Below are 26,235 nucleotides of genomic sequence, written 5' to 3'. Positions count from 1 at the left end.
TCTACTTCACCCTGTCGAGTTAATCACTCCCTCCTAAGTACTCACAACCTCTCCACCTTGCATACACTTCTATTACTGTTTTATTATTTGTATTTATCTAGCTGTGTGTCCTTCTACTAAACTGTGGGCTCCTTGAGAATTGGGTACTTGCCTTATTCACCTAGATTTCTCAGTATCCAATAAAGAGATACTCAACACTTCTACCAGGAAGGAGAGTGGGACTGATACAGGAGAGGATCAACAGGCTGGGCCTTGAATTAAGATTTTGCTAAACTACAGGGCGCCTGGGTAGCTCAGTTGGTTAAGTGTCTGCCTTTGGCTCCCATCATGATCCCAGGGTCCTGAAATTAAGCCCCGCCTTGGGGGGGGGGGGGTCCCTGCTCAGCAGGGAGTCTCTTTCTCCCTCTCCCTCTGCCCCTCCCCTCGCTCATGCTCTCCTCTCTCAAATAAATAAATAAGGCCTTAAAAAAAACCACAAAGTTTTTTCTAGACTGGAATAGAGTATAAAGCGGGAGAATGGAAAGACACAAAGTCAGCGAAGTACCCATTTTCACACAGTTTTTTGAGATGGCTCCGTGTGGCTGGTTTAGAGTGTGTTATGGGGAGTGGTGGGTAAGGGAGCTAGAAAGGGAGACTGCCTTCTCACTGAGAAGGGCTCTGAATCACAGGCAAAAGTGCCCAGGTCCTGGGAGTGAGAGAGGCCCTATGTAGAGCCTCGGACCCATGTGTCTCCGTTCTTAATCCCGGGGTTGGCATCTCTCACTTCCGGAGCTCTCTCTGGGGTGGTTACGATCAAGGGCTCAAACAGAATATGCCTTGCCTTGGCCTTTCCACTTATTGCTGTAAGCCTTTGGGCAAATAAAACTATGCGTCTCTTGAGCCTCCGGTTAGAGAACTCCCTTTCCCCCACTAAGATGAAAGCATCTCCTGGAGTTGTTGGGAGGATTAAGTGACATGCTTTCCCAGTCTACCCTGCAGGGAGCACTCAATACAAACCCACTGTTGTTCGTCCAGTTCCACTCCCTTCCCTAGGAGCACCTGTCTATTTCCTTCTCAGTTCAGCCATAGGTCCGTCTGTGTGTCTAACTTCACCTCACCGAACACCTGGCCCTGGGTATGCAGAGTCCGACGGCTTCCCTGACCCAACCCTCCCTCCCCCACCAACAAAACACCATCCTCTACCAGAAAGTTAGTTGCAAAACCACCTTGTTTAAGTGGTAAGCGCCTCTCTCACTTCCTTCCTGCTACTCCTCCCTTCCTTTGCCCGGGGGGGAATGGTTCATTTTTTAGGTGGAAGGGGCAGAAAGGATGGTCAGCTCAGTCTTGAGTTAATGGGGCACACCCGATCTCTCCAGCCCCCACAGGGTTCAAGGCAAAAGGCTCCAAAGGGCTGTGAGTGTGTGCTGAACACTCCTGCCTTTAATTCTGAAACTGAAAAAAGGAGTGTGATATCACCCTGAAAGCATCACCCAGTGCCCTGGGCCCTAAGTCACCTGTTGCCATTGGCAACAGGGCTGTGTATCAGGACACATGACCTATGTTGCAGACATTTTTCCTTATCCAGAGTTCCCTGACAGAAGAGAAGGTACGTGCGCAGCAAACATCTGAAAGAATGAGTAGATTTTACCTTTGGGTCACTTGCCGATGAAAGCCCACTCAATGCTGGTCTCTAAAGTTCTACATTAAGAATTTGGCCCCCAGCAGAACAGGAGACATTTAGAGAAAAAGAACAGGAACAGGAGACAAAGTGGATGTGGCAAAATGTGAAAGCTTGGTGAAAAAGGTCGAGAACATTCCAGGGTTCACTGACCTATTTTAACGCTTATGTACATTGGAGTATGAGGACAAAGCTTTAAAAAAGAAATCATTACAGATATGTTTGGTGGCTACGGTTCTTTACCAGGACCCTCCCCCCATAATCATTTATTATATTTTTAGTTTACTCTCTCCACTGGGGAAATGTGAACAGGACCTGGGTAAGATATTATGGAATTTTGTTAAAATTTTTTTCTTAGGCGGGACAACCGTACTGTAGTTTATGTGAGAAATCCTCATTTTCAGGATATATGCTAAAGTAAGCTCTTCCTGAACATGGTCTTAATATACTTCCCAGCCTTTTCTGCCACCACTCCCTGTGTTCCAGCTGAGCTGCATTTCTCACTATTTGGCCTCAAAGGATTTCCACACTCCAGGCCTTGCTCATGCTGGCATTCCTCAGCTCCAATGCTCCCCCACCAGTTGCCTGAGGAACTACTAATCAGCCATAATTCCCATCTCAAATTCCGCCTCTACTATAAAACCTCCCTCGATTCTCCTCAGTCTTTCTCTCCTCTGAATTCCCACAAAGTGCAGCCCTCTCTGGTGACTCATTTCACTTTTTTTTTTTTTTAACTAGCCTGGAAGCATCTGGCAGGTGAGAGTACCTCTTACTCATCTCTAAATTCCTTCCTGGGTCCAGCCCAGGATCCTGGACAAAGGAATTTTTCTATAAGTATTGTGACAGAACCTTCTGGAAGACAAGTTGAGTAAAAGTCAGTAGAGGAAAAGACCGACAAAGAGGTGGTAAACAATGCCGCTTCTCAGGGGAGAACTGAGAGATTTGCCACAGAGAAATCACAAACAGATGGTGAAAGCATTCATTTGAAATATGAAGAAGGATCTTGCTGTAAAAACACAATTCAGTCTCATGTTGAGTCTGGGTGGAAACTGGAAAATAAAACAAAAAGAATGCTTCATCTCCACTGTGTTTGACACTCACTGGACCTTCACTCCTGGCTCTCCAGAGAAGGCCTGAGCAAAAGGGGTTTCTCCTCCTCCTTTTGCTCCTGAGAGAGCAGCAGGAAGTGGGCAGGCACAAATGTGTTTATCTGGAACCTTGTAAAGACAGCGGTCTGGGGTTGGGATCCAAAGGCGGGACACCTGGCCTTCAGTGATAGTTCTGCCATTTGCCAATTGCTTTGAAGTCTCGTTTCTTCATTTCTAAAATTGGGCTGTTAATAACATGCTCAAAGTGTTGCAAAGACGAAGTGAGACCATATCATGAGAGTGCTGGCCTCATAGAGAGAGAGATGGTGTCTTTCTTAATTTCCTGTGCCTTGTCAATCATAGGCGCTTAATATTTGACCCATTTGACTATGTGACACCTGAGTTACTACATATTACTCAGAATATTACAGCCAACTGCTTCTAAAGAAAAATACAACAACTGTAAGTGTACCAGGGAGTCCTTTCTTTTGATGGTAACTTTCTCTCTCTCTGTCTTGCCTTCAAAAACCTCCCAGGACTCAAGGACTCTGGCAGGCTGAGTTGAGCTCCTTCCCACATTCCAGGCCATTCCCACCCTATCCAAGTGCATCAACGACCTCCAGGGGGCCAGAGGTACTGCTCCAAGTTCAGGGTCTGCCTGCCTTTGTGTTTATGTCTGGGTTCAGGGCATCTTCCTGTTTTCTGCCTTAACCTGCAAGTTCCCTAAGGCAGACAGATGTGAGGGGGCTCTCTGTTTTCTCAGGGTTCAGACCAGGAAGAACAGGGTGTACCTGGGTGGGGGGTTCTCCCTTTGGGAAGTATTTGCCTCTGAGGTTCGAGGCACCCTCACCCCTTCTCTCGCTTTGGTATATCCTTACACGTCTAATTTCCAAATCACTTAACATCGACTTTCTCATTTTTACAGATGCAGAACCTGAAGCCCAGAGCAGGGACATTATTTATGTAAGGCTTTCGAGTCCATGCTTTGAAAAGGAGAGAAATCCCAAGCCAGGGGCACAGTGTTGATGATCGGCTGGATGAGGACAGGAGGTGAAAGAGGGAGGTAAAACCAATTGCTGTGTATTTTTTTTTAATCTTTTTTTTTTTTTTTAAGATTTTATTTATTTGTTTGACAGACAGAGATCACAAGTAGGCAGGGAGACAGGCAGAGAGGGAGAGGGAACCAGGCTCCCCGCTAAGCAGAGAGCCTGATGTGGGGCTCTATCCCAGGACCCTGGGATCATGACCTGAGCCGAAGGCAGAGGCTTTAACCCACTGAGCCACCCAGGCCCCCTGCTGTGTATTTTTAAAATAACTACTATCCATGAGTTTTTGGTCTTCTGGATTTTCTTTGTTTTTCCAAATGATAGCGTAGCAGGTCCCTCCTGTTCCTCCACACGGTTTCTAACTAGATCTGCCCACAGGCTCTGATCGCGATCAGATTTTAACTAGACAGCCTTTCAAGATGCTGAAACCACGATCAAGGTGAAGTTAAGAGTAAGTCTAGCCACACAAAATCTTCCCTTTTCCTCCACTCTTTCACATGACCCTGGCTTCCTCAAAGACAAAAAGGACGTTCATCTACCAGGGATTGATAGGTGGAGAGCTGAGAGCTTCAGGTTACAAGAGAAGGGAAGACTCTGGACAGGGAGAAAAAGAATGTCATTAAAATGTGTAGAGAGGTGTTACAGGGGGACAACTTACCTACATGCTAGTGCTGGAGTAGGGCCACCCAGAGCTAAACGGAGGACACAATCCAGAAAGAGATGCTCCTTCATCACCCCGGCCCGGTACTTTCCAACACCAAAGAGACCGCACAGAAGGCAGATACGGGCTACCGCTTACATCAGCTTCAACAACCGGCAGAGGCCAGGCAGGGGTGGGTACAGAGAGAACCCTGCAGAATTACTCTAGTCCTGGTGGACTAGGTGGTCCTCGGTGGTAGCACAGCCGGTCACAGCTGCCTTATGAGTTTGGGGATATTCTCCCTTTCGGACCTTCAATTTCATCATCTGTAAAATACTATCGTCGCTGGACTGCTACGACAAAAACTGCCAACGTTGGTTCCTTTCTCCCACCTCTCCTGGGTTGGCCCGAGCCTTGTTTAGGGTTCCTGAGGGAGACTATTGTCTCCTCGGCGTCCTCCGAGATCGGGTGATTTCCTCCGTTCTCTCAAATCGTTCTATTTTAAGGGAAACCCGGTCCCATTCCCGTCTGCAGGGGAAGCCGGGGACCCATCGGTTCCGCCCAGGCCCCCTGGGGACCCTGTATGCCCCTCTCACCGCGTCCGGCTGGTGGGACCGGCGGCGGCGGGGGCGGGGCAGCCACCTACCTTCTCCTGGGCCCTGCTGAACTTCTTCTGCACCTGCTTGGCGAACAAGCCGGCGGCGCCTCCCGCTTTGCCCTCCGCCATCCTGCCGGCCCCGGGCGGCCTGGCCCGGCGGCCTGTGGTTTTCTGGAGGCCCCCAAGGAGGAAGTGCGGTTCCCGGCATGCCTCGCATCCGGCCGTGGCCGTGGCGGCCCCGCCCCACGTCGTTCGAGACCCCCGCTGCAGCCCAGGCTCCTCCGGAGGTGGGCTCCCGGCACAGCCGCGGTGGTCCCGAGGACCCCAGACCCACCACCGCTCAGCCCTGGCTCCAAGGGGGACGTCTGGAGCGGGGGCCGCACCTGTTCGGAGGAGGAGGCTGGAAATTTGGGACTGCCCTCAGGTGGTGCTCACTCAAAACCAGCCTTGAAGCTGTGCCGCCTGGAGGGACGGGAACACCAGCTCCAAAGAACAGTTTTCTAATGTGGGCCAAGACTCATTCGTGCCCGCAGCCAATTCGCCATAAACATCAGCATAAACTGGAACGATGGGGTAGAAAGATTGCTATTTCCACTTAGCAAGAGTATTGGGAAGCGTTTCACTGCATGGCCATGTCTTCTGGGTTGCCGGGTGGAATCATCGTCTTATTCTAGGTTACTGTTTTTAAGGATGGAAAGCCCCTGCTGTAAGCCTGGAACTGGTAGGGACCAAGTGTGGGAAGGCGCAGGACTCTACATCTGGATTTGAAAGGGAGGAAAAACTGAGGCCAAGGCTTGAAATGGGGGTCCTTCGGAAAAGAGAGGATCTTACTGGAAAACGACGGAGGAGGAGAGAATGGAAACCCGCGCTGGGGAGGGGGGCACACGTCTATAGCGGGATGGACTGGTGTGTGTACTCCATGGAGGCAGAGTGTGAAGGCAGGCACAGGCTGGGAAAGTGGGGATGAGGCTGCCCAGATCACACCCGTTGCTCCTACCGAGGTCTTCTACCTGAAGCTGATGGCTTTGAGGGGATAGCTGGAGATTAGGACACTGGGTTGGGAGGTGTCATTTACTCACAGATTTTTACCGTGCTGTAACCTTCCTGCAAGAGGGGAAGAGGGTCAAGATGACTTCCTGAGGAGTGGAGAGGGAAGCTGGAGGCCCTTGTATGCTGTTTCCCAGGCCATTCCCCGAAACAGACATACTGCCCTCAGGGTCAGCTGTGTGACGGACATTGCTCCGTGTTGGGAAACCAAGGATAAATTAAAAACAGAGAGAGATTTCTGACCTCAAGATACTTTAAGTCTGGAGGTGGAGAGAGGTTGGTAATCAAATGATTATAATATTATGTGCTTAAGGCATTTATAGAGATGGATATGAAATTGTCAGGTCCTAGGTCATTGGGGTTTATGCTGGATATGAGCTGTAGGGATAGTCTAGAAGGGGCAGAGTGCAGAAAATGGGAAGACTTGATGTTGGATGGGAAGAAGAGGGGAGAAGCCCAGGGGATGATGGTACTGTGGGAAACTGAGAGATGGTCATGATAATAAGTCTGTAACTAGCAGAAGGGGGCCAACACTTGTGTCACTCTCGGCAGTCCACAGCGTCCTTAGCAATGCAGGCCAGCCACTGTCTCCTAAGAAATCCTCTTCTGTGCCAGTTTCTTAGGAACTGAAATCAGTGATCACCAAATCCTGTAGTTTTAAAGCAGGGACAATCTTTAGAAGTTAACTAGATGAGGAAACTAAGTCCCAGAAAAAGCTTGTAGACTTGCCCAGGATTACCCAGTTGCTCAGTGTTGGAACCGGGATGGGAATACAGGCATCCTGACCCAGCTTTTTACAGCGCAGACGCTGTTCCAGAGGCTTCTGCTGACGTCACAGCCTATAAAGCCAGGACCAGTCTTAGCCAGTTTCTCCAGTTATGACATTAACTACCTATTTCTCTTGTCTGGTCCTCAGGGATCACTATGAACAGCTGCTTCTCATCTACTTTGCCTTCTTTCAGTTCCGTCCTCAAGTCTATTGTAGGCCACTCCAAAGGACTGAGTCCAGGCCAGAATCGGGCAGAATTATCAGCTTCCCAGTTCTCTGTGGTTTATAGAACCCCGGATCCAGTTGTCTATTTTAGTCCCAGACTTGAAATGCTGACTCACACATAGTTGGAGGCCCTATATTGTTGTCTCTTCTTCCTTTTTGTTCTGCTCAACCTTTTCCTCTCTTTGTCCAGTTTCTTCTTTTCTCCTTGTTTCTATTCTTGCCTCCCTCGTCTCCTTTGTAATTTGTCACTTTCTTTGTCAGCTGGTATCTGACCTACCACAGAGTCCTGTATTCCTATCTCTAGTGTATCCTGGAGCACCTGTTCTAGGCACTGAAGGGGGGAACAAAAGAAAGACGAGACCACAGTCTGCCTGGGAGAGTCCGGGCGCATTTAGGGACTCACGAACATTTGAAAGCACTCTGTGCCTTTGAATATAGCAAATACACGTGGAAGGGAGAGCAGAGGGGCAGATGGATAGATGCGTAGATCTGAACATGATGCAAAAGGGATAATGTAAAACCACTTCCACTTGGCTTCATTTGGGGCCTGGCAGAGGTGGCGGTAAATGAAAGAAACAGCACAGAAATGTGGTGGCATCAACTGTGGATCCTAGAACTACATTTCCTTTAGAGGGTTCTATCACAGATAAAAAGACTCAGGATGATCATGTATATTCAGTTTTATTTGCTTTTCTGTATCAGGCTTGCTGGTCTCTCATGTTTTTTCCTTGGTGGCCTCAAGTGCTACTATGGATCTAAGTGTCATCCTGGGCAGGCCGTTGGATTCAGGAAGATGTTCAGTTGGAGGCAATGACCTGAAGGAAAAGTCGATATGCCCACAGTCAGTGACTTCTGCCCACCTCCCTTCTGTTTTCTTCCAGGACTCCTGGTTGAGTGTGACCCTGCACTGGGTTTCTGGGGGAATTGGGAGAGGGGTGCGGAGGAAGGAGATTTCAGCCGTGTCGGGATAATTCACTGTTACAGGCCCATACCCAGCACTTAGTGGCAAGGACAGGCCTGGAAACGGTTGTTAATGAAAGTTCATGCCACAAGACTCCAGAGTGTGTTTGAAAGTTGGAGGGCATAGGTGGGATGGTGGTGAAGCTCTACCGTTAGGTCACTGTGTAGGTAAAGTCTCACCTAACCGTCAGGCATTGTCTAGAGTGGTAAAACGTCTTGCTGAAGGGTAAAGCAACTTCTCATATTGCGCTAAGAGCGCAGGGGAGAATATGTTAGTGACCCTTCCATCCCCTAGCTGCAGCCATTTTTCTCTTGGCTTTGACGTAGGACAGCACTGATACATGCCTGGTTAAGGTCTGCTGTTGTCACCATCTCGCCTTAAGTGATAAACACTTTGGTGAAGCCTGTTGGGTGTGTGGAGGGGAACCCAGGACGGCAGCATTATCGAGGGAAAGTGCACCACGGAGGCAAGGGAGAGGAGTAAACAAATGTGGTGAGGAAAATGATGGCCTCCCCAGGCCAGCTTCCCAGCCAGGGCAGGGATCTTCAGGTGACCCTGTTTCAACCCGTCATGTGCAAAGACTCACTTTGTTCATCCAGGAGATGTAAGCAGAGACCCGTGTGAAGACTGTGGGCCTCCTGGAGACATTACAGCCCCGGCTGGACACAAAGCTGGTCACTCCATGGACAGCGTACTTGCCGTTCACCGAGCAATGGAGGGGCCCCCCAGAATCACCCTGCAGGGAGAAGGAAGGGCCTAAAACTCCATTTTTAAATCTCTGAACCTTTGCTTTTGCTTATACCCCCTTTCCATTTCTGCTTGTTAAATCTGGGGCAGTTTTAAAGCTCCGATTCAAATCCCTACTTCCTTCACATCTCCACAATGCAGATGAAATCTCTTCTTCCTTGCAGAACAACCGTAGTACCTCTTCCTTTCTTTTGCTGCCCTCATTTCATGTTCTGCCTTGTAGTTTGGTTTCATAATTTGTTTCTACCTGCCATGCCTATCTATGAGCTTCTTGAGACAGGAACTGTGTCTTACTGACACATTTCCTCTCCACAATGCTAGCCTAGAACTTTGAACATCGAAAGCTCAATATCTTTTATTGACTTACATCGAACCTGGGAGTGGGGGGGGTGGTAGAGTGTTGTAATGATTTTTTCATCCCCAGCATTTAGACCAATGGTTCTCATTAGACTTAGTGATTAGACGCAGGGTGGGTAGTCAACACATTAAACTAAACTGGGGTAGGGGAAAAAAACACTGGGGTAAAGAGGAATGAAAGTGACGTATTGGGTAGTGGTTACATGCTCAGGCTTAGAATCAGAGAAAATTGGGCTGATAGAGTATGACCTTGACACTTTCCTCCTTATTCAGCTCCCAGGCTGCCGGTTCTATAATTCCAGACAGAAAATGGAAAGATATTTCTCTGGAAAATCTGACCAGCATAAAAAGGAATACCAGACGATACTGCCATTGGAGGTCCCCTGCCGCAGTGGCCTCACTAGATCACCCAACAGACCAGTTCACCATGGATGAATCCCACCGAAGGCTCAGAGCTACTGATCAGCTTTTTAGTACCCTCACTCTGAAATTAAGAGCAGATGGTGAAGAAGTACCAAGCACCTGAAGAAAGCCTCTAATGTACCAATGAAGTTCAAAATAAAGAGTTAAAGAAATAAAAAAATGAAGACAACCAAGATTTGTAGGTAAAAGGAAACAAGCAGTAAAAAACCATGATTAATATTGCATCTGTGATACAAGAACAGCTTGCTAGTAAACAGTACATTCAAAAAACACAGCGTTTGGAAATTATTACTGTGATCATAGAAATGAAAGATCAGAGGGCTTGGAAGATAAAGTAGGACAAAAAAAATATAGAGAGACCAGGAAAATAAGAGGACTATCTTAGGAGGTAAGTAGGTGAATAACAGAAATTCTAGAGAGACTACAACAACGGAGGGGAGGAAATCATCATTCAATTAATATTTTCAGGACCAAAGTTCTGGAGCTTCTAAAATGAGAAAACCCACCAAGTCTCTTTCACAATGAATGCAAATAAACCCACACCAAGACACAAAACACTGAGGTCAAGAGAGGATAATATAGGTCACTTACAAACTAGTGGACAGTGTAGGGCTGAGTTAGCGGTAAGTGGAGTATATGTTATGCAAATTAAAAAGACAGATATTAACTCCAGGGAAAACCAAGTTCTGCAGGAAATGAAAAGTAATTTTAGAACATAATATGGATGAGAGGTCAGGCATGAAAAAAGAGGTAATTTTGCCATTTGCGAGGACACGGATGGACCTAGAGGGACGGATGCTCAGTGAAACAAGTCAGAGAAAGATACATTGTGATCTCTCTTCTATGTGAAATCTAAACATAAAACAAAACCAGCTCATAGGTACAGAGGACAGATTGGTGGTAGCCAGAGGTGGGGCGGTGTGGGTGGGGGAAGAAATGCAAAAAAAAAACCCCAAACTGCTTTCATTTTTCATGAACTCACTGAAGGATTTGCAACATCAAATAGTGTTTAAGACAAGAAAGAGAAATAGAGGAAAACATGCCTAGGGACCCATAATAAAACATATACTTGGGTGTGCCAAGCATGTTTCTGGAAGAACAGAGACAGCTAAGAGCTTCTATTGACTCCATGAAGATATATATAATTCACTTATAAGGTGCTTTTGATCATAAAGCACTCTTCCAGAATGTGCCAACTATTAAAAAAATGACAGTAGGCCCAAAATAAAGTCACTTATGCCAAGCTCTACCGAGACTTATTACCTAACCCACCTGTAGCTTCAGCTTCTCCCAGAAATGTGACCTTTAACCAGCCAACCTGGAATTTCTCAGTCAGCACTGGGAGGTAATCTGATAGACCTCCTAGGAGGGCAACCTTGCCTAAAACAAGGCATTCTTTGCTAATAATTTCCTTTTTCCATTCTCTCTTTGCCTTTAACACCTTTTGTTTCCTACAGCTTAATGAAATTCCTTTTTATTTTCTAGATGAGATGTTATCTGACTGATGAATCATTGAAGCCACTTTGATCTCTAAATTCATTCAGCTGAATTTTTGTTACGTAACAGATTTGCTGGCAGAGACCAGACCAAAGGATACTTCTGATAGCTCTGGGGACACCAAGAAACAGGTGTGGGTGGCATTTTGTGAACACTGAATTTACAGTCTTTCTCGCCATTTCCAAGGGCCATGGGTAAGTCCCCTTGTCAGTTCCATTATAATAAACTCTCATCAGATCTTTAAAAATGGACATTTTTAAGTCTTTTATCATTTACGGAGTTAGTGTTTTACTCAGATGATTTTACAAAAGCCTCCTGCAGATGTGTGTGGGTTTTTTTTTTAAAGATTTTATTTATTTATTTATTTGACAGGCAGAGATCACAAGTAGGCAGAGAGGCAGGCAGAGCGAGAGAGGGGGAAGCAGGCTCCCCACTGAGCAGAGAGCCCAATGCGGGGCTCGATCCCAGGACCCTGAGATCATGACCTGAGCTGAAGGCAGAGGCTTTAACCCACTGAGCCACCCAGGTGCCCCTGCAGATGTGTTTTATCTTCAGAAAAATTCATGGAAAAGAATCTGGCAAGTACTCTAGAATACAGGTTTCTGATACTTTCAGATCAAGCAACTGAACTGGCTGAAAATTTCCAGGACTGATGGAAGAAATGGATTCAAGTAGGACGAATGTTAATTTCATGGGCCTGCATGAATTGAGGCGGATAATTATAATTTGTTTGACTTCTTGTTTAAAACATGGCTGGTTCTCTAATGTTTTGTTTTTTCCAGATTTTAGGAAACTTTTTCTTCTTCTCTCTTCAGCTATCAACAATTGGTGAGCTATATCTTTGTAACCAAGATAAAACATTTGCTTTTTCTCCCTACCTGATCTCTCCAGAATTCAAAAACTCTAGAGTATTCTTTTTGTGACAATATATAGTTGACCCCTGAACAACATGGGGGTTAGGGATAGTGACCGCCTCTCCCTGCATAGTTAAAAATGCCCTTGTAACTTTTTACTCCTCGAAAATGTAACTACAGGGGCGCCTAGGGTGGCTCGGTGGGTTAAGCAGCTGTCTTCAGTTCAGTCATGATCCCAGGGTCTGGGTTTGAGTCCTGCATGGGGCTCCCTGCCCAGTGGGGAGCTTGCTTCTCCCTCTCCCTCTGCTGCTCCCCCTGCTTGTGCCCTCTCTCTCACAAATAAATAAATAAAACTTAAAAAAAAGAGAAAATGTAACTATTAGTTGCTTACTACTGACCAAAAGCCTTACTGATAATATAAACAATTAACACATATCTTATTTTATATGTGTTCTATACTGTATTCTTATAGTAAAGTAACCTAGATAAAAGAAAATGTTCTTTAAAAATCATAAGGAAGAGAACACACTCTTATTGTTCTCTATTTATGGAAAAAGATCCCCATATAAGTGGACTCACACAGTTCAAACCCATGTTGTTCCGGGGGAACTGCAGTTAGTTATTTACAGCCGTTCAGTGAGAATCTGATCTCCTTGTATGCTTTGGAAACACTGGTTATGTTACGAAAGCTCTGATTAGAATATCGTATTTGAGAAAGTTGTGCATAGACTCGGATATGATCAGACAGTTTCAAGGAACTAAGGTTGACTTTACAGACCCAATAAAGCCTTGTGGAAAAATTGACCTGGTACTTTGCTTACAAGGTTCCAGCAAAGCATTCTTAAAAAGACCTTACATCGAAACTAATAGTATACTGTATGTTAATTAACTAGATCCAAATAAAGTTAAAATAAAGATTAAAAAAAAACCTTATGTGGTCAATCACTATTCTTGCTGCACTTGTGTAAAGAATCAGGCAAAGTTTAAGGCAAATAGATTAGTTTTACTATAAAAAATGAAGGTAATTGTAGAGAGAAGAAATTATGTTTACACTTTCATGTGTATTAGATTCTAATCCCGTTTGTTGTCTTTGAGGTTCTATTATATGCCCGTAAATTGGACTGGATCCTGAATTCTTCTAGTTTCCTAAAAAATCTGGCTATGACTCTTCAAACTAACACTTCGAATTTTCTCTCACTCTTCTGATTTAGAATCAATAAGAACAAAGACTGCCCTCCTCACCACCCAGAGGGCAGCCAGACTCCAAGGACTTAAACTTTGGATATGGATCTCACAGCTGGAGAGAAGGCCCCACCTGGTATCTGGTCCCACACAAATGTTAGAGACCTCCCAGTCAAAGTGACCAGGGACAGAAGTAGCTGACATCGCAGTAGACTGCTTCCTCCCAAGCCGCCCAGATGAAGTCTTCATACTTTAACGAAATAGGAAGCCTTTTCTTCTTCCTTTTCTTTCCTTTACTCTGGTGCTGGCCTGGAAAGCTAACACCATCATCCACATTTCCTGGGCCATGGACAAGGGCGGGAGGCGGGTAATGCCTGGAACTTAGAACAACCTTTTACTTCAGGCTAAGAGAGGACCTAACTGTACCCTGGCTTGAATGGGCAAATGCAACAATCCCTGGGAATGCCTCTACTTAACAGGGGCACCTGCTCAAGGAGTGGTTTGTGCCCTGAGAGAATTTGTCCTTGTCCATGGTTGCTATCACCCTCCCTGGATCTACAAAGGACTAGACGGCTGGTACACAGCCAGGAAGTGCCTTTTAGGCTATCCAAGTGTGCCAGTAGCTCGCCACAAATGAACTAAGACGCCTTATTGTACAGCTCCCCTGGATTTACATCATTGAGTTGGAGGAAGAACTGAGTTAGAAAGGAATCATTGATATTCATAACTTGGATTCCCTTCCTTCGATAGGGCCCACCCCTCCCTGGGTAGGAGTAGAGGTACATCAGAATCTGATCATAAACCTTTCCTTAACTCTGGAAGATATGGTAGAATCCATTGCCAAGACAAGAGCTGTGCCACCAAGATCCTTAGACTCTGGCCAGAGCTGTTCTCGATGGTAGGATAGTCCTTAATTATCCTTAGCTGAGCAAGGTGATGTCCATGCTCTGGTCAACACCAGTGCTGCACCTGCAGTAACACTTCTGGAGGAGTTGAGACTCACTCACATAAGATCACTGAGTAAGCCACTTGGCTTGAAAGGGTGACTCCTACGGTGGGGTCCCTCTTAGACTTCTTTGATTTTGATTGGCTTGGGTGTTGCAGACCAGGGCTCCAAAGTGCATTCCAAACATCAGGAATTAATCCTGCTTAGAGTAATCATCCTAGTCTCCCTGGTCCATTGTTACCCTCTCAACAGCTCCAAATGCACGTTCACAGCCACTGACCACCTAGCAAAGGATTGCCCCAAACCAGAAACACCAAAAAAGGAATGAAGAGAATGAGCAATGTAAAGACCTTGAATCTGATGTCACGTGGCCTGTGATTATCACAGAGGTTAAGCCAAAAAACCCTCCTGACCTGTGAATATCACTAAAAGGATCAACAAAATTTCACAAAAGAAGCTGTGAGAACGGCAGAGCAGGAGCTGAGAGAGGTGCTAATGCCTTATGTTTCTATCGGACCTCGAAGTTAAGCTGAGAATCTGATCAAAAGTGAGGGATTTTTTTTTAAAGGAGAACCAAGCTTTTTGTTTTTTGTTTTGTTTTTTTTTGTAAGATTTACTTACTCATTTCAGAGAGAGAATCTCAAGTGGACACAGGTGGGGCTTGATCCCGTGACTTCAAGATCACAACCGTGATATTATGATCTGAGTCTAAACCAAGTCGCCCAACTGACTGTCCCACCCAGGCGCCCCTCTTCCACCCAAATTCTAGGAGGGGTTTGAGAATATCTCTGGACTAGAGGAATGGAAGGTAATTAAGTTGTCTGTGATACTATTGTCTTAGGCTAATTGAACTAAAAAGAAACACCGGCCCTCGAGAGCTGGAAGGTGTGGCTGAGGATTTGAGGGTAGAAGGAAGAGCTGGGAGAGCTTAGTGGGAATGAATGGATTGACTTGAGGTGAGAAGGGCTCGGTGAACCCCACCTGAGGTGAAGGGCTGGGACCCAGCAGTCTGAAAACCCAGAAGACACGGTCTTGGAAAAACTGCAGTGGGAAAGGCCTTGGATACCCAACTGCCTCAGAGAATTGTCGATTTGGAACCACTGTCAGAAGAAAAGTACTCTGCTTTGTTGGAGTTCGAGACGCTGAGGGAGCGGAGGGAAAGTGAATTAATTCAGAAAGGTTAAACTTTAGGGTAAAGGGGGAAGCTAGCCAGTGGGGACCTAGCAGAGACTGCCTTGTGTATCAGGGCTCCCACCATGCAGGAGACTGGGCAAACTGGGGGGAGTTGGTCGCCTTGCTTCCGTGGTTCTAAGTGCTCACCAGAAATCTTTGCTCATTTGATTCTACCATTTTAGTCAGCCTGCCAGCCTCCTGCTGGCTTCTCTTCTTCCACCCAGCACAGACCTTGCCTTTGGTCTGCACTCTTGTCCTTTGGCTCCGGTTAAGGCAGGAAAACCCAGCTCTGGGATTAACCCACTCCCTGCAACTGAGTCTCGAATCAAAGGGAGTGAATCCTATACTCAGTCATTGCGTGGTCTCCAACCTAACCCTATCAGGAACATCTCGGAGGCCGATCATTGTCCCACTTGCTTTAATTAATCCAGACCATACAACGCTTGTTCTTTCATTCTCAGCATTCAAACTGACTCCTAGTTTATAAGTAAATGGAAAAAGCAGTGCAGAACACCCACCGTCCTCCAGCCACCCAACCTACATGCTCTTTCAGATCGTGCACATTTTGGTACTTTGCTGACTCCCTTCCCGCTCCAGCTGCACCTGACCCTTGGTTTCATCTCTCCTCCTCTGGGATCTTGTGCCATCCACTCCTTCCTCTCTCTGACCCTACAAGATCCTTTCCTCTCTCCCTATTAGCCCACTCAGTGGTACTACACTCAACCCCTTTGTGACCGGTCATCGTCCTGAAAGCTACCAGATATTTTTTGGTCCCTTTGTTTTATCCAAGATTCTTGGAAAGGGATTCTCCATTCCTTAGTTTCTCATTGCCTCTTCCATTTCTTACCTTCAGTAAAGCTTCTCCCCCTCCTCTCTCCTGACACTGTTCTTGCCACAGTTACTGGTGACCCACCAACTGCCCAAGTGGGCACTTCCAGTTATCTCCTGTGGCTCCTGAATGCACTGTATACTGTGTAGGACACATCAGTATTTCCTGAGATTCTGGAAAACCCTTATGATCTCTAATCCCTTTCTAGTTTTATGGGTTATCTGTCCTCCACCTATCCCTGAAACGCTCAAGTATTCATGTTATCACAGTTCTTTCCTCAACTCACTGTTCTTTTCTCATTCTACAAATTCTTGGGGCGCCTGGGTGGCTCAAGTCGTTAGGCATCTGCCTTTGGCTTGGGTCATGATCCTGGGGTCCTGGGATTGAGTCCCCCATGGGACTCCCTGCTCGGCGGGAAGCCTGCTTCTCCCTTTCCCACTCCCCTTGCTTGTGTTCCCTCTCTCGCTGTGTCTCTGTCAAATTAATAAATAAAACCTTTTAAAAAAAAATTCTCCCCTGCGGGATGGGGGTGGGTTGGGATCCAGGGGTGGATCTCACCTGCTGTATCTCTAGTCTGGCTCTCCCCGAAAGTTCTACTTCCTTATATCTAATTACTCACTGGGTAACTATTCCTGAATGTCCCACTGGGATTTTAGAATCAACTTGTTAGAACCAAATTCATCACCTTCTGTCCTACATTCTATAAACCTTCTCTCAATGGAGGTAGCAAAACCCTTCCCAGGTCACTTACACCAGATGCGTAAACGTCATTCCAGATCCTCCTCCTTTCTCCTTTCTCTCTGCTGCCCTAGTTCAAGCCCTCAAATCTATTGCCTAGATAATTACACCAGTCTCCTAACCTGTCTCTTGGTCAACCTCACCTTCTTTCAAGACATGCTTACTTTGTCATCAGACGATGCCTCTAAAAGGCAAATTTGATCACGCTATTCTCCTGTTCATAACTCTTGTGTGGTTTCTCAGGCTAAGAGGTAAAGTTCATGACCCTAAGCATATGATGGAGGTTCAGGGCAGGCTGCCCCCAAATATACCACTTTGGGATATGGGTTATTTTGAATTATTTAAGAACAGACAGTGTAAGAAGGACATTCTAACCCTACTTTGTTCCTCTGAAAGCAGAAAATAAACATGCCATGTGAAAGGCACCCTTCTTGTAAGGAGACATCTTTGCCACCGGAGATAGGTTTAGGGCTGTATGACAAACCCTATTGCCTCACCCAGTTGCTCCTTCACTCATTTACCCCAAGCCCAAAATTCTTTGTCATGTCAATTCTTCACAAATTTATTTCTTTGTCTAAAAGGTCTTTGCCTTTGAGTCTCATATTTTTATGAGCTTCTGCACATATGAAAGTAAATCTGTTTTTCTCCTGTTAATCTGTCTTACATCAATTTAATTATTAGATGAGCCAAAGAACCTGGAACGGAGGAAGGGAAAAATCTTCTTCCCCTGCACATGGCCCTTGCAGCCCTAAGTCAAGAGGCTCCTCCTGGCCTCTAGCATCATCTGACATTCCCTGATAGGTTAATAGTTTATGTTCTAGCCCAGACATCAGCAAACTTTTTCTATAAAGGGCCAAATAATAAGTATTTTAGATTTTGCAGACTATAGAGTCTCTGTTGCAACTATCCAACTCTTTGAAAGGAGCCATGGACAATATACAAGTAAGCAAGTATGGCTGTATTCTTTCCAACTTAATGCTTTTTTATGAACATTGGAATTTTATATTTTTCGTATGTCAGGACATCTTTTTTTTTAAAGATTTTATTTACTTATTTGACAGAGATATAGACAGAGCACAAGCAGGCAGAGCAGCAGGCAGAGGGAAAAGGAGACGCAGGCTCTCCACTGAGCAGGGAACCCGATGCGGGGCTCGATCCCAGCACTCTGGTATCATGAACTGAGCCAAAGGCAGATGCTTAACAGGCTGAGCCACCCGTTGTTGTTGTTGTTTTGTTTTGGTTTTTTTTAAGATTTTTATTTATTTATTTGACAGAGAGAGATCACAAGTAGGCAGAGAAGCAGGCAGAGAGAGAGAGAGAGGAAAGCAGGCTCCCTGCTGAGCAGAGAGCCCTATGCAGGACTCAATCCCAGGACCCTGAGATCATGACCTGAGCCAAAGGCAGCAGCTTAACCCACTGAGCCACCCAGGCGCCCTGAGCCACCCGTTTTGATTTACGTTTTAAATCTTTTTAAAAATTTATTCTCAACCATTTAAAAATGTAAAAACCGGGGTGCCTGGGTGGCTCAGTCTGTCAAGCAGCCAACTCTTGGTTTGGGCTCAGGTCGTGATCTCAGGGTGGTGAGATCGAGCTCCACTTCTTGCTCCTCACTGAGCTTAGAATCTGCTTGAGATTCTCTTTCCTTCTGCTGCTCCTCCCGTTTGAGCTCTCTCTTTCTCTCTCTCAAAATAAATAAATCTTAAAAAACAACTTAAAAATGTAAAAACCATTCTTAGCTCATAGACTATAGAGAAACGGGCAGCAGGCAGGATTTGGAAGTTTGTGGGCTCTGACCTCTGCTCTAGCTGTAGGGAACGCCCTGTAATTCTGTAAGAGTTCTAGGTGGTTTCTTGGCCCAGGCCCTCATTCCTGTTGTTCTTTCTGAATAGCTTTTCCCCCTTTGCCTGGATTTCTCCCACATAAGCATCAGAACTCCCTTACAGATTCCAAGTCTTTTTTTACCCCAAAAGGTACAAGTAAGTGCCTATCTTTGAGGCTCTTATATTGTCCTCTGCATTTTTTTTTTTTTAAATCACACTTACCCACATTGTTTGACAATGTCCTATCACATGTCTGCTCTTGCCCTTCCTCCACTAAACCCTCAGTTTGAGTCATCTTTGTATCCCTCACACTTAGCACAGTGGCTGGCATTTAATAGGAAATCAAGAACATTTGTTGAATCGCATTAAGAAATCTGTAAGATGGTATATTGCTGACTGACCCTGTCTAAATAGAAGATTCTATGTATTATATATATAAATGATTATGACACTATTTTCTGCACTTTCTCCTGCCATAGTCACCTGTCTGTCCTCCTGGAAATACTACTGAGGTGGTGATGGAGAGCTGGGGTTGACGGGAAGAGAGCTTCCTCACATACAGTTGCAACGACCGCTCTGGGGCTGTGAAAAGTCTAGGTGGTTGACAGCTTCTGAGGACCACACACATACACCAACACACAGATGCTGGGCCACCCACCAGGAAGGTCAGGGCATTGGGCATGATGACTTCTAGGGTTCCTTTCAACTCTGAGATTCTGTGAGACTAGAGTTCCTAGCACAGACTTCTCCCTCAGATGCCAGAATGGCAAGTCGGGTCACACGTGGGGGTGGGAGTAGGTGTGGAAAAGGGCATGAGGAAATGGTGGGGAATGGGAGGCGGAGAGGGGAGGGACCTCGTGTGGTTTTTCTGACCTTTCCAGTACGTATTCACCTGGCATCCAGAGCGAACTCCGTCTCCTCCAGCACACACCATGGTTTTCTTCACGGTGGAGCCCCAGTAGGAGGAGCTGGAGCAGGTGGCGTAGTCCACAGTGGGCAGGTAAGCCTGCTGCAGGCTCTGGGCCAGCTGCCCATTGGCTGAACAGGACACACGGAGTTGGAGGTCAGCCCCACACGCTCTCCAGTGGGGAGAACCCTTCCGCACCCCGCCCAACCATCCCAAGCTCTAATGGAAGCTGAACTCAGGGCAAGCTCCTTCTCTCTATGCCTCCCATGCCATGGTCCCTCCCCCATCCCTTTTTTCTGTGGAAGCTACAGGCCCCTTCTGCAGGAGTCATCCTTGTCATTGTTCCCCAACTCCAGACCACTAACCTCCAATCTCTTACTCCTGCTTAAAAAAGGAAAAAAAAAGGGGGGGGGGGTGCCTGAGTGGCTCAGTTGTTAAGCGTCTGCCTTTGGCTCAGGTTCTGATCCCAGGGTCCTGGGTTCAAACCCCACATTAGGCTCCCTTCTCCCTCTCCCACTCCCCGTGCTTGTGTTCCCTCTCTTGTTGTGTCTCTCTCTGTCAAATAAATAAAATCTTTAAAAAAAAAATCAAAGCGACCAAAATGGTCTTATTTATGGATGACTCTCCTGTTTTCACCTTGCACTGCCAACTGTACTAAGCAGAACTGGGACTATACACCCTTATTTTCATTTCATAAGAGCTTGGTGTAGTTTTCCTTTATCTGGCTCTTTTGACTTTCCAAAGCCTTGGCACATACATTATTTCTTTGTATCCTTATAGCAAACCCTTCCTATTACAGATCAGGAGGCTGAACCACAACAACATTAAGTCAAGTAAGAGCAGCTGCATTAGAAGCCTCTCTCTCTCTCTCTCTCTCTTTCTCAGCTCCAGGTTCTCCCAGTAGACTGGCCGCTCACAACAAGGCCTCACCTCTCTTCCAGAGCTCAAACACTGTGCACGACTGACAGACTTTGGTCAGGCGTAATGTCTCTGCCCTTCTTGACCATCTCTGCTCACAGCCCTCCTGCCTTTCCATGTTGTCTGGGCGGCATTCCCTACCAGAAATCTTCCCATGGTGATCGGAAGAGAGCTTAGGCCTCTTCTGCCTTGACTTCTCTGGACCTCCAGCTACCTCTGGTTTACTGACTCCAACCCACAGCCCAGCGACTATCTATGGTGGTAGCAGATGGTGTAATGACCACCAAAATGGGAGCCAGGATACCTGGGTCCTGGCCCCAGCTAACTACTTACTAAGTAGTCATGTGATCTTACACAAGGTTTTTACTTTTGTTGGGCTTTAGTTTCCTCATGTATAAAATGAGAGGTGGGGTGGTTCAGTCGGTTAAGCGGCGGCTCTTGATTTCCACTCAGGTTGTAATCTCAGGAGCCTGAGATTGAGCCCCATGGGGGGGCGCTCTGCTCAGTGGGGAGTCTGCTTGAGACTTTTTTGCTCTCCCTCTGCCCCCCCAACATGCTCCCTCGTGTGCGCTCTCTCAAATAAATACATCTTTTAAAATAAAATAAAATTAAATGAGAGGAGGATACAAAATATTCTCTGAGGCAAGGTTTTTTTGTTGTTGCTGTTTTTTCGTTATCAGTCTATGTGACTTGACCATTCTGTGGCCCATTCTTAGCTTGATTTCATGGAGCAGTTATTTTATCTCTGGTTCCTTGATTCTGGCTACGAACACCTAGGACCACAGAAAAATGTGCCTAGAAGCTCTGCTACCTACTCAAGATCCATGAGGTAGATGGTGCCCGTGCAGATGACTTACTCTTGGTCCTGCCCCAGCCTGTGATGTAGCAGGGGCTGTTGTTGGCCAGGATGGTTCCCTCTGGTGGCAGAACACCCAGCTGGACGTAGCTGTTGAGGGTAACTTTCTGGGCCAGGCGCAGCAGGGCAATGTCATAACTGTGGGAGCAAAGGAGCCAGCTCAGCCTTCCTTCAGGTCAGCATAGGGGCTGGCCCTCACTAAGCTTTTGTGTCCCCACAGAGTCAGAAACAGCTATAGGGGCACCTGGGCGGCTCAGTTGCTTAAACATCTATCTTCAGCTCAGGTCATGATCCTGGGGTCCTGGCATCAAGTCGTGCATCAGGCTCCCTGCTCAGCGAGGAATCTGCTTCTCCCTCTGCCCCTCCCCCACATTTGTGCTTGCTTTCTCAAATAAATAAATAAATAAAATCTTAAAAAAAAAAAAATGAAATGAACAACTTTGGGCCACCTGGGTGGCTCAGTTCTTTAAATGTCCAACTCTTGATTTTGGCTTAGGTCATGATCTCACGGTTGTGAGATCGAGCCCCACATGGGGCTCTGTGCTCAGCGGGGAGTCTGCTTGAGACTTTCTCTTCCTCTCTTTTCCCTACATGTGATCTCAATCTCTCTAAATAAATAAATCAAATGAATAACTTTTTAAAGGAAAAAAAAAGGAAAAGAAGAACGAATTTGAAGAAGGAAGGGACTGACTCGCTGGGGCTCAAACTCGACACAGTTGGACAGGAGGATATTCCTTGTTTAACAGCAGCACCTGCTGGTGAGGTCTTGGTGTTGTCGCCTAGGGGGGCGTCTGCAGCCCAGCGGGGTGGAGCTTACATCTTTCGGTTATGAAGGCGGAATCAGAAAGGAGCAGAGTGGTATGATCTTGGTAGCACAGAAGAATTCTCAAAGAAGAAAGATGAGGGGCGTCTGGGTGGCTCAGTCGTTAAGCGGATGCCTTCAGCTCAGGTCTTGATCCCAGGATCCTGGGATCAAGTCCCACATCGGGCTCCCTGCTCAGTGGGGAGCCTGCTTCCCCTCTCTCTCCACTGATCCTTCTGCTTCTGCTCTCTCGCTCGAGCGCTCTCTCTCTCTCAAATAAATAAATAAAATCTTAAAAGTTCCAAGCCTTCTAAAATCCAAATTCTCAGAATCCTTCGGAATGAACCTGAAGGACGCCCAGACCCTGTTGCTGGCCAGTCAGCTTGAGGCCAGCCCAACCTTGGCCCTACCCGGCAGCCACGTTATTGCTGTTCCAGGATGGATGTACCACGATCTTCTGCACACTCACAGGCTGCTCCGTGCCGTCATTCTGGTTCAGGTTGTGCTCTCCAGCAACCACGCGGAAGGTCATTGCTCTGGAGTGACAGAAGAGAAGGAAACCCTGAGGGATCCAGGGGGCTGTTTCCCCTCAGAGAGAAGCTGGGAAACCATCTCTCGTCCTATCTTTAGTACAGGAAGCCATCTTTGGCCCAGGCAGAGGGCAGACAAAAGACCCTAGAAGATGAGGAAGTAATAAGCTCTCGCCTTCTCTAATTTACTAACTTGGGGGCAGTGACAAAAACTACCATCAACTTCATTGCCCAGTTTATGAAGCTAAACTTCACAGACTGAATATCTCATAACCTGGGAGAGGGGTGGTGGGCACAAATGATCTAATGGCTCTCAGCCCACAGAGGGATTTGAGGGAGGTTACAAACCAATAGCTCTTAAAGCATGACCCCTGGACCAGCAGCATCAGTATAACCTGGAAATTTGTTAGAAATGCCAGTTATCAGGTTCAGTTTGAACCCACTAAGGCAGAAGTTCTGCTGGGCAGGACCCAGCAATCTGTGCCTTCTGGGTGATTCTGATTCATGCTCAGATTTGAGAACAATGGCTCAAGACAAATATGACAGAAAAAAAATGATTACCAGCCAGATGTTGACCAGGCATTGAGATATTCACCTACTTAATCCTCCCAATAACTCTAAGAAGTAGGTATTTTTACCCCATGTTAGCAGTAAGAAAATGAAAGCTTACAAAAGCTAAGGAAGCCATCCAAGGTCACAAAGGTAGAAGGAGGTGGAATGGGATTTGAACTTAGGCTTGCCTGATGCCAAAAATCTTTACTTTTCATTATATCCTACGGCCTCCCTGCAGGCCCCCAACACTCCATTAGAGTACTGCCCCGAGTGCTAAAAGATACATATTCCTCCAGAAAGGCCAGACTTCTCCCCTTCCAAGGGCTCAGGAGAGCTGGGTTTTGTTTTTCTCACCTGTCCACGCAGTGAGCAGCCGTCATCACCCAGTTCTGTTTGATGAGGGTCCCTCCACAGGTGTGGTACCATCTGCCCCCAGACAGGTACTGGAGGGAAATCTAGAAGGGGAGGGGAGAAAAGAGGGAGAGGGTGGTGTTTCTTAAAAGGCTCTGCCCCAGGAGTGCCTGGGTGGTTCAGTGGTTTAGGCCTCTGCCTTCAGCTCAGTTTCATGATCTCAGGGTCCTGGGATCAAGCCCCGCATCAGGCTCTCTGCTCAGCGGGAGCCTGCTTCCCCCTCTCTCTCTGCCTGCCTCTCTGCCTACTTGTGATCTCTCTCTCTCTGTCAAATAAATAAATAAAATCTTTAAAAAACAAACAAACAAACAAAAAAACGCTCTGCCCCAAACAACCTGTTACACTTCCTTCGATTCCTGCCAACCTTCAAAAGCTTCTCCAACTTTGTGGTTTAGAGCTGGCCAGTGGGTTTCATTGGTCCTGTCCATTGCTACTGATCTGTTGCTGGAGACTCCCTGGAGTGGTGGCGAGAAGGAGTGTGCAGATGGCCCTGGGATCAGCAGCAAAGAGTGCTCCGTTGTTGGGTGATGCTTGCTTTGTCCGTGGGCAGGGGGAGGAAAGGCACACAAACCGTGTATTTGATATCCCTAATCTGGGTTGTTGCAAAGGGCCATGAACTCAGGTTGTTACCTCCATTTCCTCTTGGTAGGAAACGTGGCCATGGAATTGCTCCATCATCTAACCCTCTGGCTCAGGTCTCCAGAGCACCCCTCCAAGGTCTCCCAGACATAACCTGTCCCCGTCCCTCAGGGAATAACTCAGAATGACGGCCGGAAAACTCACATCGTCCTCAGCAGCTCCCATCTTCCAAAAACAACCCTACTTCTGAAAATTGGGCTCCAAACTGTCGTGAACTGAATTTCATTCTTTTTTTTTTTTTTTAAGATTTTATTCATTTATTTGACAGGCAGAGGTCACAAGTAGGCAGAGAGGCAGGCAGATAGAGAGGGGGAAGCAGGCTTCCTGCCGAGCAGAGAGCCCGATGCTGGGCTCGATCCCAGGACCCCAGAACCATGACCTGAGCCGAAGGCAGAGGCTTTAACCCACTGAGCCACCCAGGCGCCCCCTGAATTTCATTCTAAGTGTTGTGATTCCTCTGAAAGTGTGGCTCTTTACCAGTTAATGTGCTAGGTTTACACATTTAGAACTGCTTAAATCAAAACCCTGTTACAAAACCAGAAACTCGAAAGAGCCAAACAAGCAGCATGCTCCCCTCGGGGGTGGGGGCGTGCTTGAATGCAGAGGTGCACGGTATGGCGTGGTGTGCGTTTGTGTGTGTGTGAAGAGTCCAGGGTTTGCGTCTCGCGCCAAGTCTTACTAGTGTGTGTGGTGTCTCCAGGAACGTAAATGTGGTTTGTGTTCAGGGTGTGCCTGGAGAAGGGAGTGGGGTTGGAGTTCACATCCCCTCCTCCAAGCCTTTCGCCCGCTTTCCCCACCTGTGCCTGGTCCCCTTCACCTTTTAAATCTGCAAGCCGGAGGGTTGGCGAGCTTGTTGATACGGATGAGCTTCTTGTTGATAAGGACATTCACAAACACGCATGTACCCGCCCACAGGCAACTCTTGTTTTGTTAGAGGCCGGGGGCTGTGAAGGAACACCTACCTGGGAGGGCCAGGAATTCCTCCGGGCCTCAGTCCCTCCAACTACCCGGGCATTGGTTTCTGGAAAGTCCTGCGTGCTGTGTCCTTTGTGGGGCAGAAGAAAAGTGAGTGATGACTAAGCATGGGGTCAGCTTAGGGTGGGGGGCAGGGAGGCAGTGTGCTTTGTCTGCAAATTCACAGTTCCTCCCTAGCAAATGAGGGCCCCCGCTGAGAGTTATGGGAGCCCCCCCCGTTTTTTAAGATTATTTATTTATTTATTTGACAGACAGAAATCACAAGTGGGCAGAGAGGCAGGCAGAGAGAGAGGGGGAAGCAGGCTCCCTGCTGAGCAGAGAGCCCGATGCGGGGCTCGATCCCAGGACCCTGAGATCATGACCTGAGCTGAAGGCAGAGGCTTTAACCCACTGAGCCACCCAGGTGCCCCTGGGAGCCCCTTTTGAAACCAGGGGAATCTGAATGACTTCTGCCTCCCCAGGTGTCCTCAGAGCTCTGGCAGCCTGTGAAGGACGAATCTCACATCCCTAGGCTAGGGCCCAGAGGCTCCCTGTGGTCGAAGCCTTGCTTGGGGTCATCCTATGGCCTGAGGTGACCTCCCACCTCTACCCACACACACAGTGCTTTGGCAGCATTCTCCAAGGGGCAAGGGCAGCAGTGAATATCCCAGCCAGGCACCTGCCAGGGGTGTCTTCCTGTCAGTGGGGGTGGTGAGAAAGCCCAGGCCCCGGAAAGGGACTTATCTGCTTCATGGTTCAAGGTCCGGGCAACCAGAGGGCTCTGCATGGCCAGTGGCCCTGACTGTCCCTCTCACATGGGCTCCAGGAGGGGAAAGTTTCTGCTAGACTCATAGAGTGTTCCATCCCGCCCTGGGATAGAGAATGAGACTGGACTTAAGGATAGCTTTTGACCTTCCTGCTCAAATCCTCCTCCTTCTAGAACTCAGGCCAGATGACCCACTTACCATAAAGGACCAGGGTGGTGAAGACCAGGAAGCAGAGCATGCCGCCGGCTGAGTGGACCACTGCCCCCTTGCTAGGAGCCCAGCCCTCTTTAATATTCCTCTTA

At 47.2% G+C, this 26,235-nt stretch overlaps 2 protein-coding genes and 1 long non-coding RNA gene across 5 annotated transcripts in view; 1 reads left to right on the top strand and 2 right to left on the bottom strand.

The window, feature by feature from the left end:
• BIN2 (bridging integrator 2) overlaps positions 1-5,217 on the bottom strand; it is a 30,424-nt gene extending 25,207 nt beyond the window's left edge. For 2 of the 3 annotated variants that reach the window (XM_032876761.1, XM_032876762.1), the window contains exon 1: positions 5,078-5,216. In XM_032876761.1, the coding sequence (XP_032732652.1) occupies positions 5,078-5,158 (81 nt within the window). In that variant the 5' untranslated portion in view covers positions 5,159-5,216. Of the gene's footprint in view, positions 1-5,077 lie in introns of all 3 variants that reach the window. The other variant, XM_032876760.1, reaches the window with a different exon arrangement.
• On the top strand, positions 2,911-3,705 carry LOC116878934. Its single transcript, XR_004384915.1, has 3 exons — positions 2,911-3,136; positions 3,282-3,378; positions 3,671-3,705. It is a non-coding gene; the product is annotated as an uncharacterized LOC116878934 (long non-coding RNA).
• A 2,527-nt stretch (positions 5,218-7,744) lies between the features above and the next one.
• CELA1 (chymotrypsin like elastase 1) lies at positions 7,745-26,235 on the bottom strand. The gene is made up of 8 exons (XM_032876763.1): positions 26,132-26,235; positions 25,175-25,257; positions 23,517-23,617; positions 22,491-22,616; positions 21,280-21,416; positions 19,490-19,635; positions 8,618-8,767; positions 7,745-7,885 (listed from the first exon to the last, which is right to left on the bottom strand). Exons 1-8 carry the CDS (start codon positions 26,169-26,171, stop codon positions 7,868-7,870), a joined length of 801 nt encoding a protein of 266 aa, XP_032732654.1. The 5' UTR covers positions 26,172-26,235; the 3' UTR covers positions 7,745-7,867.

The sequence above is a fragment of the Lontra canadensis genome, unplaced genomic scaffold (genome assembly GCF_010015895.1).
Source record: "Lontra canadensis isolate GAN:19392208 unplaced genomic scaffold, GSC_riverotter_1.0 scaffold59, whole genome shotgun sequence".
Lineage (NCBI taxonomy): Eukaryota > Metazoa > Chordata > Mammalia > Carnivora > Mustelidae > Lontra > Lontra canadensis.
The sequence above is the reverse complement of the archived record's forward strand: the minus strand, read 5'-3'. Positions and strand labels throughout refer to the sequence as shown.

Excerpts from the sequence above, each read along its gene's own strand:
- CELA1 (XM_032876763.1), bottom strand. The coding sequence starts at position 26,171 with ATGCTCTGCTTCCTGGTCTTCACCACCCTGGTCCTTTATG. Across the intron at positions 22,617-23,516 it reads GCTGCTCACTGCGTGGACAG|AGCAATGACCTTCCGCGTGG; the intron begins GTGAGAAAAACA and ends CTGTCACTCCAG. Across the intron at positions 21,417-22,490 it reads AGCAATAACGTGGCTGCCGG|TTATGACATTGCCCTGCTGC; the intron begins GTAGGGCCAAGG and ends TTGCTCCCACAG.